Here is a 14,571-nt window from a genome sequence, read left to right on the forward strand (position 1 = left end):
TCAAGTGATCTGCCCACGTCGGCCTCTCAAAGTTCTGGGATTACAAGCATGAGCCACCGTACCAAGCCAAATGAACTATTAAGAGTATTTTTCAGAAGACTGGTTTGAGAAAAGCTGAGTTTTGCTCTTACCTACAGCCTGCCCAGGCTACCCTGTATTGTCTCAGTGCATCTATTCAATGTCCGTTAGAAATGAGGGAAGGGAAGTCCAACAGAGTATTTACTTTGGAGACCTTGGGATAAATTGTAGTTATACCACTTATAAGTGGACATGCAGTCCCCGAAACAGTCTCTAAACTTCAAACTAGCTAAGCTACAAAGACCCACTGGTTTAAGAAATTGCGCTAATCCACTTTTGCTACTCTCCTAGAATTTCCAGGGCAATGAAGCCATGTTTGAGGCAGTCGAACAGCAGGACATGGATGCTGTGCAGATCCTCCTATATCAGTACACACCAGAAGAACTAGACCTCAACACGCCTAACAGCGAGGGCTTGACACCCCTGGATATTGCCATCATGACCAACAATGTGCCCATTGCAAAGATTCTTCTGAGAACAGGGGCCCGAGAAAGTCCACACTGTAAGTAACCTAAGAATAAACAAACGTACTATTAAAGCCAGACTCCAGTCTTATGCCACCAAAGGAGCCACTGCTGACTTTCAGAGCAGGCATAGTTGACTAAGCATCAGCCCTGATATCCTTTGGATGTTTTCATGGACTTTCATGCAAACATTGACAGCATTTATCAGTCTAAACATCAAGTTGCATTCTAAATAGAATATGCTGAATGGTATTGAAAAGGAACCCCCAAAGAACTTCTTTCTAGGAATTTTATCATAAGCTTTAAAATACGTAAGATACTCCAAGTGAGGATATAGAATAGGAGTTATACATAGAAGAATGAGCATTTGCATGTTTCTGTTTTGTATTCACAACCAATATGGTGGTTTCATTCATCCATTCATTCATTCAACAAACACTGAGTGTGGGGCACTGTTCTAGGTGCTAGGAATGTAACAGCAAACAAGACAGAAATCCCCATTCTCATAGAACTTACATGCTTGTTGAGAAGACTTCCAATAAGCAAGTAAATAGATAAAATACAAACTCAAATAGTGATAAATGCTATGAAGAAAATAAAATAGATGAGTGGCTAGAGATTGACAGGGAAGGGACTATCTTAAATACAGTTGGTACCCGTTGACCAATCTCTCACAGTCCTCACCCTCTCTGTCTTTGGTAACCATTGTACTTTCTGCTTCTATGATATCAACTTTTTATAAAATCCCACATATAAGTGAGGTCTCGCCATGTTTTTCTTTCTTTGCTTGGCTTATACAACATTTTCTTTATTCATCTGTTGATAGACACTTAAGTTGATTCCACATCTTAGCTATTGTGAATAGTGCCACAATAAACATGAGGATGCATATATCTCTTCAACATACTGATTTAATTTCCTTTGGATATGTACCCAGTAGTGGGATTGCTGTGTCATATAGTAGTTCTCTTTTTAATTTTGACAATTAGGAAGGTGGAACATCTGGTGTTTACTGTACAGTAAGGTGATAATGGAATGGTTAACAGTTAGGTATTGTATATTACAAAGTAGCTAGAAGAGAGGCTTTTGAATGTTCTCACCACAAAGAAATGATAAATACATGAGGTGATGGATACACTAAATACCTAATTTAATGATTATACAACATATATCTATATGAAAACATCAAATTGTACTCCATAAATATGGGCAGTTACAATATGTCAATTTAAAATGAATACATAAATAGGGTTGAGCAAGAAAAGCCTCTCTGATGTGGTGATATTTGAGTTGAATTCTAGATGATATAAAGGAATGAGCGATGAGAAGATGTGGGGGTCAAATTCTCAGCAGAGTGAATGGCAAATATTAAGATGCTGAGGCAGGCAGGAATAAGACTGACATATTGGAAGAATTAAAAAGTCATTGTGGCCAAAGCAAAATAGCAAGAGGGAGAATGTCGGTTGAGGGAGAAGTCACAAGGCCAGATTATGCAGGACCCTGAGGCCATGGTCAGTGTTCAACTTTAATTGTAGAGTACGATGGGAAGGCAGTGGAGCTGTCTAGGAAGGCACATGAACTATTCTGCTTTACATTAGAAGATCACTGCAGTGCTCTATGGAAAAGAGACAGTGTGAGGCAATTGTGAAATTGAGAAGACCAGTTACAAGGCCATTTTAGTGGCCCAGGAGAAGACTAGATGCTGGGACTAACATCACAGTGATGTGGAGTAGTGGCAGAATTCTGGATATATTTCTAACAGCTTTATTGAGATACAATTCACATACCATAAAATTTACCCATTTGAAGTGTACAATTCAGTGGCTTTTAGTATATGCACAAGAGTTGTGCACCATCACAACTGTCAATTTTAGAGCTTCATTACTGTGAAAGGAACCCCATACCCTCTATGGTCACTCCCCAACCTCTCGAACTCTTCTCAGCACTTGACCACCACTAATCTACCTTCCATTTCTATACATTTGCCTATTCTAGACATTTCATGTAATAGAATTACATAAAAGATGGTCTTTTGTGACTCGCTTCTTTCTGGATGTATTGTGAAGCAGAACTGATAGTACTTGGGGAAGAAAGCTGCACTGGGGTCAATGGCAGGCCCTACCCAGGAGTGAGTGGGATAATATCATGCAGCACTCACCCTGTGTCAGGCACTTTTCTGAGCACTTTCCATGTATTGACTCCTTTAATCCTCACAGCAACGTTATGAAGTAGGCACTCACATTCCCCTTAGTGAAAACTCTCTGACCCAATGACCACAATGGCTGTGAACCACTGTTTTTATGTTTCCTAAAAGAAAAAAGTAAACTCATCAAACTGTTAGTTTCACTAATACTGATTCACTTACTTCCAAGTGGCAAGACCCAGAAGGCTGAAAGAGAAGCAAGCAAATATATAATTAGAGGTCACATCTCTGCTCCTACATTTCATAAACCACCACCACCCAAAGACTAGGTACAGAAGCAGATCCTTGTATCAGAAAATTCCACATTTTAAAAATGCTAAACTCACCACATCCATGTCAGAGACAGTGAAGATCTGGGTTCAGCAGGATTTGAGCTCTTCCAAAGAGCTCTGTAGTCAAAGTGCTACTCCTTTTTAGTAGAACTGGAGGATTCGCAAGGATGGTAAATGAGGATGGAAGAAATGGAAATGGCATCTTTCCTGCCTTCTGATTTATTCTGCAACAACATCTGTCCCAAAGATCCAGTGAGAGAAGGGTGGAGAGAGAATCAGAGGGTCTGAACATGGAGAATGCAGACTGAGCCCCATTCTACAGGAACAAGGAGACCATTCATCCAGATGTTGCCATGGCCATCCTGCACTGGGCTGGTTGAAACATTAGTCCTTCTTACTTACCTGAGACACTACAAAGAACTCTGCATTTTCTGTGAAAACAGTAAGACTCCCAACCTCCCAAAGCCCTCTGTGCATAATTAAACCTCTATTAAAAAAAACTCAAGTACTAAATATCTAGTTAAACCAAAAGCAAATTTGTTCAAGAGATCCCTGGGTTTCCTCCTCATTCTCTCTGAGATGATAACCATGTTACCATCATAAAGTTGTAAAGGACAAATGATGGGCGATAAACCCAGGTTTCAGCCTCCAGGAAACATGACACCTAAGTCACCTTGGCCACCTAAGAAGTCAAAGAGATACTACCACATATAGACTTACATGTGTAAAAATGGCAATGAAATGTTAGTTGTTTATCTATGAAGTCTCACATACATCATCTCTGGTTTTCACACAAACCCTACAGGATAAGATTATTAACTCCATTTTGAAGATGAGGAACTTGTGATTCTGAGAAGTTGACTGACTGGCCCCAGGTCACACATCCAGCAAATGAATAGGGATGTTAGGGACTCAGGCTCTGATCTGTAGGATGCCAACCCCTGGAATCTTTCCACACAAACTCACTACCTTTCCACACAACCAATATAGAGGGCTGTGGTCTCTGGGCCCCTACATTTTTCCCTTCCTACTGTTTGCTAAAGCCAAATGATGTATTTCTTTGTTCCGTTCTGTGACTAAGGTGTCAGTCCTATTGGGGAGGGGCAGGATAGAAAAACATAGTGTTTTCAAGGATTTTTAATTCACTTTATATATCAAATACAAAAGCAGCAGAAGTGCTTCTGTACATGAGTATGAGCTAGCCCAAGAGAAAAACCCGTCTGCCAGCCAGAACCAGATAGGCAAACACCTGCTTTAAACTGTTCCCCAGAGCCAGAGGCAGAATATATAAGAGAAAAAAAATAATGATGAGGCCTGAAGCTCTTAGAGTGTTTTACACCTCCAAAAATGCTTTTGTCTACATCATCTCCCTTGATTCTCACAACTGGCTTGTGAGGTAGAAGTTGTTTTTTCATTTTTATCAGTGAAGAAACTTTAAAGGTCAGACAGTTTTTTTAAAGGTCAGATAGTTCTCCCAACACAACAAAGTTAATAGGTGGTGGAGTTAGGATTTGAACCCAATTCTGTATTAATTCCCTTGGTGTTTGTGAGAAAGCTTTGGCACACTTACCGTTACACATTAGATGCTCAATTCTTCCCTACTTTGGCTCTCCATTTGCTCCTCTTCTAATGACAGTCATGTATTTCAAAGCAGAGTGCAGGGTATAGGGTTTCTAACAAGGTTAATTTTCTTTCTTCTCTTTCTTTCTGTATTCCCTTCTTAAAACTAGCGCAGTATTCTTTTCACTATGCCAACCACGTATCCTCACACAATTCAGAATAACATCCTCTGTAGTTTTCTCCATTTCTTAAAAGGAATCACTGTAACACAAACCACTGGTCAGGCTTGTCTTCTCTCTTGAACCCCTCAATGCCAGAGCCACATGGGCATGTTCTTTATATGCATAGCTTGAAACTCATCCATGTATGTTTCCTTACTCATAGAAAAATCCCAGAAGAGGCCATCCAAACGTGCACACTGCTCTGAAGTTAAATATATACAGAACCCCAGCCTACTCATTAGATGAATCCGCTATCTTTATTCAGTAACTTTTTTCTGTTCCTCCTACCTTTTCTTTTCTTTTCTTTTCTTTTCTTTTTTTTGAGACAGAGTTTTGCTTTCATTGCTCAGGCTGGAGTGCAGTGGCATGATCTTGGCTCACTGCAACCTCTGCTTCCTGGGTTCAAGCAATTCTCCTGCCTCAGCCTCCTGAGTAGCTGTGCCACCACACCCAGCTAATTTTGTATTTTTAGTAGTGGTAGGGTTTCTCTATGTTGGTCAGGCTGGTCTCAAACTCCTGACCTCAGGTGATCTGCCCACCTCGGCCTCCCAAAGTGCTGGGATTACAGGTGTGAGCCACTGCTCCCAGACTTGTTCCTCCTACTGTTATGCAAACAGCACAAAGTAATATTCATTCCTTGCAGAAAAAAAAAAAAATCAGCCGTTATTGAAGTAGAGTCCCAAGTACCTTCTTGCAGACTGGTGTGCTAAGCTTAGGAAAACAGCCACAGAATCTGAAAGGACTGCAACTAGGAAAGCCAATGTATAGAGGCACTGCAGGACACCCATGGGTACGCCATGGATTGTTTCATACACTCAGGATCCCAGCGCTATGGCTCATGCTCACTTGAACAACTGCTATCAAAGAAAGACCTGTTGCCTCTGTACATAAAAACCCCCAGTCATAAACCCCTCCTTTTTTCTGACTAACTCATATTCTGCCCCCACCCTCAAACCAATAGCCTCCAGGAGGAATTTGCCGAATCATCAATGAGAGTCTTGCCTTTCTGAGATGGCCATTTATTTGGCATCATTAAGGCCCTGTAAATAGTAATCATAAAGAAACTAGCTCTTTTGCAATCACGTGCAAATTTGGTCACTCACAGAGATTTTATTTCATTCTTTGACTCCAGTACCTAGTACATAGTAGATACTCAGAAAGTCTCCATTGAAATTTTAGCCTTTGTGACAGCCTTTCTTATGCTGCTCAGAGTCACAGATGTCAAGTCTTATTATGCACACATACATTCATTATGTGTATCATAGACACAGGCACGCATGTGCGCGCGCCCACACACACACACACACACACACACACACATGCATATACACAGAATGTATGGGAAAAAACCCATTAAGTCATCCAGTAACTTAAACTTTGGGGCATCTTTTGCCGTTAATATGGCGGTTATTGTTTTCCAGACATTGTTACAGAATTCAGTTTTAGATGTAGCCTTTGTTTTTATTTTTACACTATTTAATAATATGCGGTAAGAATGGTGAAATACCCCTTAACTTCAGTCTTTCTGCCCGTTCCCTTAGCTACATTCTCCTTCTCTCTAGTCCCACTCCCCTCCCTCTGCATTTCTTGGTGAATGCCTCCCTCTCACTTTCTCTCAGATGCTGCCTGTGGAACTAGAAAGTGTCACTCAGAATTTGTTGTGTCCAGTTACTTCATAAAATGCCATTGAAGAATTGCTGTCAAGTGAGTATGGTGCATACACCAGTGTTACAATTTTGGCAGTCTTGTCAAGATGCACCACCATTTCTGCAGTAGTAAGGGGTTCGTGTTTGTGCTGGGACTGGTCAGGCCATGTCTAAGAGGTGTGACTATAAACTAATGAGGCTGGTTTTATGTAAACAAACACACTAGAAAGTCTACAATCCAAGCGAATGTTATCCTTCCACATGGTCCTCCTGGGAGACCCCACACTTGCTCCAACAGTGCTGCCATTGCTCTGAACACTTTGGAATTGTCCTCGGAGTCAGTTTATGAGAAAATCTGACTCGTTGCTGAGAGTCACACCTGATTTTTGTTCCAAAACAGCATTGCCTAGCGTCATCACCCTCTGTGTTCCCCAGACTTGGCTTCAAATTATTTAGAGAGATTTCCTGAAATAAAATCCACCCACAAAGGACGAAGATTTGCAGCCAATAAGAATATATAAAGAACAAGCCTTAGACAGGTCTCTATAACGAGCCCTCATTATTATTTTCTGCTTCACTAAAATAGGCGTATAAATCCTCATCCTGACTTACAAATCTGTTCTTCAAAACTCATCTTATACTGCACACTCCTCACCCATACCATCCTCCATTCTGTTCCTGTAATGTGCCAGGCTGTCTTAGCATAGGGCCTTTGTACTGGCTATTCCATCTACTTGGATTGCTTGAATGCTTTTAATCTTGTTCATTACATGGCCAAATCCTTCTTAACATTCACATTTCAGCTTAAACATAACATCTTCAAGAGAGGCTTTCTCTGGCCACCAAGTCCAAAGTGTAAAATGCCGCTTTCTCATCACATCACTCTCGTCATTTTTTGCATAGCACTTATCATGATTTTTCTCAATATTTTTATTTGCTTATTTTTGTCTCCTCTGCACATAAATTTCAAAGGGCAGCACCTCTCTCATTCATTACTGAATGCCCAGCAAACAGTAGACACTCAATAAATATCTAGTTAATTGAATTGAATCAATCCTAAGCCTATTTCTTTTCAGGGGTATGAATATATTATTCCTTATGAAGATAATAATTTTACTTAATATTGGGCTCATTGATCTTTTTTATGTTTTCAAATAATTATTTAAACACCAGGTGGCCAAAGCCTAAGTTCCTGTTCTTTGAGTTGATAGTTGTATTTTTCTGGTTTTTTGCTTTAAAATACTTAATTGACAAGATTGTATATATTCAAGGTATACAATGTGAAGATTTGACATACACATGTTCTATAAAGATTATCATAATCAAATTAATTCACAGATCCATCACTACCCATACTGTACATTAGATCCCCAGATCTTGTTCATCTTCTAGTTGAAAATTTGTACCCTTTGTTAAACATCTATTTTCTCCACCCCTAGCCCATGGCAACCACTATTCTACTCTCTGTTTCTATGTGTTTAACTTTTTAAATTCCAAATTTAAGTGAGATCATCAATTATGTCTTTCTGTATCTGACTTCTTTCACTTAGAATAATGTCCTCCAGGTTCATCCATGTTGTTTTATAGTCCTCTTTTTCTTTTCAAAAAAAAAATTTTTTAAATATGCATGCAACACAGAATATCTTCTCCTTGTCGGAAATAAAAACATTATAGATAAAGTTAAAAGGTGTCTTTGACAGCCCAGCCGACTCATCCCCACATGCACACACAATCTAGGTTCCATCCCCCAAATCCCCAAACATGTCCATTGTTATCGGTTTAGAGGGTATACAGACTTTTCCCCATGAGTTTAAACATAAACATGACAACAATAGAATTTCGGGGAGTACAGCATTTAAATTAATCCCTTAGAAAAGGCTAAAAATTAAATTTCTGGAGTCAGAGAGTTCTGGCTTCAAATCTCACATCTGACCTTTTGTAGCTGTGGGAAAGTTCCTTAACTTTTCTGTGCCTCCATTTCTCCATTTGTAAAATGGATATAATAATTGTACCTAACTTGTATTATTATATATTGCTATGTAATAATTACCCACAAACAGCAACTAAAAATAGTAAATGTTTGTCTCATATGAGTCTGAAATCTGGGAATGGCTTTAGTTGGATGGTTATGGCTCAATCACAATTTCATGTGACTCCATGACATGGCTCTCAGTTTAAGGACCGATTGAGCTAGAGGATCAACTTCCAAGCTTACTTATGGTGGCTACTGGCAAGAGCCCTGCATTTCTTGCTATATGAGTCTCTTCATATGGCTACTCTATGACATGGTAGTTGGCTTCCCCTAGAGAAAATGATCTGAGAAAGAGAGATCGACCAAGGTGGAAGCAACAGTGATGTTTATAATCTAATCCCAGAAGTGATATAGTGTCATTTCTGCAGAATTCTGCTGATCTCACAAAACAACGCTGGTACAGTGTGGGAGAGAACCGTGCAAAGGTATGAATATGAGCAGACATAGGTCACTGCAGGCCCTCATAGAGGCTGGCTACCATATTACCCATACAGGATTAGTTATGAATATGAGCAGACATAGGTCACTGCAGGCCATCATGGAGGCTGGCTACCATATTACCCATACAGGATTAGTTATGAATATGAGCAGACATAGGTCACTGCAGGCCATCATGGAGGCTGGCTACCATATTACCCATACAGGATTAGTTATGAATATGAGCAGACATAGGTCACTGCAGGCCATCATGGAGGCTGGCTACCATATTACCCATACAGGATTAGTTATGAATATGAGCAGACATAGGTCACTGCAGGCCCTCATGGAGGCTGGCTACCATATTACCCATACAGGATTAGTTATGAATATGAGCAGACATAGGTCACTGCAGGCCCTCATGGAGGCTGGCTACCATATTACCCATACAGGATTATTGAGAATTAAGTGCAATAACACCATTAAAAAATGTATCACATTACCTGGCCAGTTGTAAATGATTTGCAAAAATTGTTAGCCAACATAATTCTCAAAAACAAAATAAAATGACCCAAGAGTTTCTGGTAAAGAATTTAAATATTTTACCTATTTGTTATATAGCACTTTTTAAAATTTGTAGACTTTTATGTTCTAAAACTATACATAGTCTAACACAGAATCTGCTAGCCATGTATGACTATCAAACATTTGAGATCTGTCTATTCCATTGACCAATGGAACAGAATTGAGAGCCCAGAAATGAAACCACGAATGGATGGTAAATTGATTTTCCACAAAGGTACCAAAGACATACAATGGGAAAAGAATAGTCCTTTCAATAAACGGTGTTGGGAAAACTGGATATCCACCTGCAGAAGAATGAAATTGGACCCTTATCTCATACCATATGCAAAAACAAACCCAAAATGGAGTAAAGACATAAACATAAAACCAGAAACTGTAACACTACTAGAAGAAAACATAGGGGAGAAACTACACGACATTAGTCCTTTGCATGTGACCCCAAAAGCACAGATTGCAAAAGCAAAAATAGGCAAATGGGATTAAAACAAAGAAGCTTTTTCACAGCCAAAGAAACAACAGTGTTAAGAGACAACCTATGTATTGGGAGAAAATATTTGCAGCTCATACATCCAGTAACGGGTCAGTGTCCACAAAATGTAAAGAACTCAATGCAACAGGAAGAAAACAAACCAATTTAAAAAGAGGCAATGAACCTGAATAGGGTTTTTTAAAAGAAGATATACAAATGACCAACAGATATATATTTTAAAAAATGCTCAGTCTCTCTAATATTCAGTAAAATGCAAATTAATATCACAATGAGATATCATCTAACACTGGTCAGACTGGCTATAATCAAAAAGAGGAAAGATAAGTGTTGGTGAGGATGTGGAGAAAATGGAACACTTGTGCACTGTTAGTGAGGATGTAAATTAGCACAGTCATTACAAAAACTGAATGGAGGTTCCTTAAAAAACTAAAAATAGAATTAACATGTGATCTAGTAATCCTACTTCTGTGTATTTACCCAAAAGACTTGAAATCAGTTTGTCAGAGAGATGTCTGCACTCCCATGTTTACTGCAGCACTGTTCACTATAGCTAAGTTGCGAAATCAACCTAAGTGTCAATTAACAGATGAATGGATTTTTAAAATGTTCATTATGGAATACTATTCGGTCTTAAAAAAAAAAAAGAAAGAAAATGCTGTCATTTGTGACAAAAATGGATGGAATTGGAGAACACTGTGCTAAGTGAAATAAGCCATGCACAGAAAGACAAATATCTCATGTTCTCATTTATTTAGGGTCTTATGGACTCTCAAACAATTAAACTCAAAGAAGCAGAGAGTGGAATGGTGGTTACAGAGTCAGGGGGTTGGGGACAATGGGGAGATGATAGTCAAAGCATACAAAATCTCAGTTAGACAGGAGAAATAAATGGTTTTATTAAATTTATTGTGCTGTATCATGAATATAGTTAATAACAGTGCATTGTACATTTCAAAATTGGTAAAAGAATAAATTCCAAATGTTCTCACCACAAAAAAAGCATGTATATTTGAGATGATGAATATGTCTAGTTAACTTAATTATTCCACATTGTATTCACAAATCATAACATTACTTTGTATTCCATAAATACAAAATTATTATCAACTTATAATAAAATAAAATTTTTAAAAAGTAATATGGCTAGTGCAAATTAATAAGTGTTCTAAATGTAAAATTACATTGATTTCAAAGTCTTAGTACCAAAAATAACATAAAATGTAAGATTAATAAATTTTATAGATTGCACTGAAATGCAATGAAATGGTAGCATTTTTGATATATCAAGTTAAGTAAAATATATTATTAAAATTAATTTCACCTTTTTTTTTGCTTTTTTATTGTCATTACTAGGAAATTTTAAATGATGTGGCTCACACTATATGTCTATGGACAGCACTGAAAATATTGGCAGAAGACATGGTTTTTTTTTCATTACTTAAACCCCCTATGTTTTTATGGGGCAATCTCCTTTGAATTTCCTAAATAATCCAATCAAGTGTCTTGCATGTTGTGCTTTTAGAGAGGATGTCCATTTTCCCCTTTCAGTTTGATGAGTCCTGAAAGTTCCTCTCTGTGTCATTTGTTCTGGCTTCTTAAGAAATCACCAGTTACAATCTAAGTTATATAAGGACTTTGTGAGTCAACATTCTGCTGGAAAGTTGCAGGGAACACTCCAGAGCCCCACGTCTGGGTGTAATAAGTTTAGGAGAAGAAAGTTTCACAGGAATTTAAATGAAACATTTAATCTCCAGAGCTCTAAAACCTTTTTGGAAACACACCTTAATGTCCTTGGGAAAATCTGAAAATGTAATAACAGGTTGAGACCTAAGTGAAGTCAAAATGAGTCTTGTGTCCTGAATCTTAAGACAGGTAAATTAGAGCTTATGTTTTGTGTTTCTCTGGTATAAGAGTTTTTGAATTAAAAATATTTAATTTTTAGAACACCCCTACATTGCTTTGTCATTCTTACCTTAAAACAAATCAGTGGTGAAGTTCTTGGAAGATTATTGCTTATAGTCAGCAAAAATAAATTATATTAACTGCCCAGAGTATATTCACTACAATGCAAGGTTTAAATCTAAGTGACCTTGTTTTCTGCCTTGAAATAACAGATAGCATTTAAATTGATATCACTTACTAGTATATATATCTGAACAATAGCTAGGATGGAAAAATTTTATTTGAAGCAAGAGGAGTTTTTGATGGAAGAACATAGAGTTATGTTATAAAACAAGTATTTTGATTTATTTTGTGTGCCTCTAAAAATGTAACATCAATGGATGTAATAATAATAATGCAAACCTCCACTAAGAGAGTCTTCTGTGTAAAGATTATCATTAATTTGTTACAAATTATAAGACAAATGCCATTGTTATGCCAGTTTTACTGATGAGAAACTTGGGCTCAATATAGCAGAGTAACTGGTTAGGGTCACGCGTATGTAAGGGCAGCACTTGATCTATAGGACCCCAAAGCCCTTTTACCACATTGCTTGCAGTTTAGAAATACAATCACATCTGCATAACGTTTCAGTCAATGGTAGGCTACGTATATGAAGGTGGTCCCATGAAATTATAAGGGAGCTAAAAAAATTCCTGTTACCTAGTGATGTTGTAGCTGTCATAACATCACAGTGTAATGTATTATTCACATTTGTTCTGATGCTGGTTTAAACAAACCTACTGTGCTGCCAGTCATATAAAAGTATGGCACATACAGTTATGTACAGGACACACTACTTGATAATGACACTAAATTGCTATGATACTGTTATATATTTACTATCCTTGTTATCATTATTTTAGAGTGCACAGCTTCTACTTATTTAAAAAAATGGTTAACTTTATACCATCCTCAGGTCCTTCAGGAGGTACTCTAGTAGAAGGCATTGTTATAAAAGATGACATCTCCATGTGTGGTACTGCCCCTTAAGAACTTCCAGTGAGATAAGATGTGGAGGTGGAAGACAGTGATATTGATAATGTTGACCCAAGGCATAGATATAGGCTTATGTATGTGTTTGTGTTTTAATTTTTAACATAAACAGTTAAATTTTTTTTAATTTTTAAAAAACTTATAGAATAAGGACATAAAATATTTTTGCACAGCAGTACAGTTTGTTTGTGTTTTAAGCTGTTATTACAAAAGACCCAAAAAGTTTTAAAAATGTAAAAGTTTATGAAGTAAAAGAGTTACGGTAAACTATTATTGAAGAAAGAATGTTCTATAAATTTAATGTAGCTTAATTGTATAATGTTGATGAAGTCCACAGTAGTGTCAGTAATGTCCTATATCTTCACAGTCACTCACCACTCACTCACCGACTCACCCAGAGCAACTTCCAGTCCTGTAAGCGCCATTCAGGGTAAATGCCCTATGTAGTTCTACCATGTTTTATCCTTTATGCCATAGTTTTAGTATTTTTAATGTACCTTTTCTATGTTGAAATAGATTTAGATATACAAATACTATTGTGTTGTAACTGCCTACAGTAGTCAGTACAGCAACATGCTGTACAGGTGTGTAGCCTGGGACCAATAGGCTATACCACATAGCCTGGCTGTGTAGTAGCTATACCTACTAGGCTTGTGTAAGTACACTCTGTGATGTTTGCATAACCATGAAATTGCCTAACAATGCACTTCTCAGAACATTTCCCTGTCAGTAAGTGACACGTGAGTGTAATAGGAAGACAGATTTCAGTTCAGGATAAGGGAACTTTAAAATTCAGTTGTATGAAAATGGGCAAGGTCATCTTGGTAAACAGTGAGTTCCCCTCAGGTAGGAAATTATATAGGACCAAGGGTACTAAAGGAGAGGTACCTGAGATTGGTTGTAAGGTATCTTTCTAACTCTTGAGATTAAATGATTATCTTAGTGCCTCATTTCTCATTTTTAAAAAAGGAAAATGCCAAGAATAATGGAAAGCTGTTACTAAATTGAAAAACGGCACATCATTGGTAATGGACAAATGTGTCTGTTTTTTCAAGCAAACCAGATGAATTGTTCTCTAAAATCCTTAATTAAAAATTAAAATTAGTTTACATTTTACATTCATTGTATTTTCAAGCTTTAAGCAATTGTATCAACCAGGCCCAAATATAGCAATTGCAAGCAATGACAGAATTAACAAACTATAAGTAGCAATCCATAGGTTAGATTCTAATGGTGAAGAAAGTCCCTTCAGTCCCTGATCAATAATCTCAGGATTTAAACAGTAACTATAATTGTATTCTTTGAACACAAAGTTCCCGCCACTCCTCCCACCCCATCCCGTGGTTAATTAGCTGGGTAGGTCTTATAACAAATACTCACTCAGAAGCACTGGGCGGTAGAAATGCTGTTAATAATTAAACACCACAATAGCACAGAGCCTGTTTCAAGAGCCACTCAGTGGTCTTGCCCCTGCTGGACTGCTTACCACACAGTCACAGACCTTCCATTGTGCTGGCATGGCTGCTCAGAGGGATAGCTGCTTGGCTAGAGAAGAGACCAACTGCAATGAGAGAAAAGGGCAAGGCTTGCAAAGAGATCAGGAGCATGGACTCCAGGGAAAAGTATCCTGTGGGTGGAAGTGAAAGGGGAATGAATCCAAGAAAAA

The 14,571-nt window shown here is 37.9% G+C and overlaps 1 protein-coding gene across 2 annotated transcripts in view; it reads left to right on the top strand.

Annotated features, from left to right (window-relative positions):
• The window catches only part of ANKFN1 (ankyrin repeat and fibronectin type III domain containing 1), a 329,398-nt gene that overhangs the window by 174,545 nt on the left and 140,282 nt on the right, over positions 1–14,571 (top strand). For both annotated transcript variants that reach the window (XM_012460469.2, XM_064367439.1), the window contains one exon: positions 370–580. In XM_012460469.2, coding sequence (XP_012315892.2) covers positions 370–580 — 211 coding nt within the window. The remainder of the gene's footprint in view (positions 1–369; positions 581–14,571) is intronic.

Source organism: Aotus nancymaae, unplaced genomic scaffold (genome assembly GCF_030222135.1).
Source record: "Aotus nancymaae isolate 86718 unplaced genomic scaffold, 86718_ANA_hifiasm-v0.15.2.pri h1tg000072l, whole genome shotgun sequence".
In the NCBI taxonomy this organism is placed as follows: Eukaryota; Metazoa; Chordata; class Mammalia; order Primates; family Aotidae; genus Aotus; species Aotus nancymaae.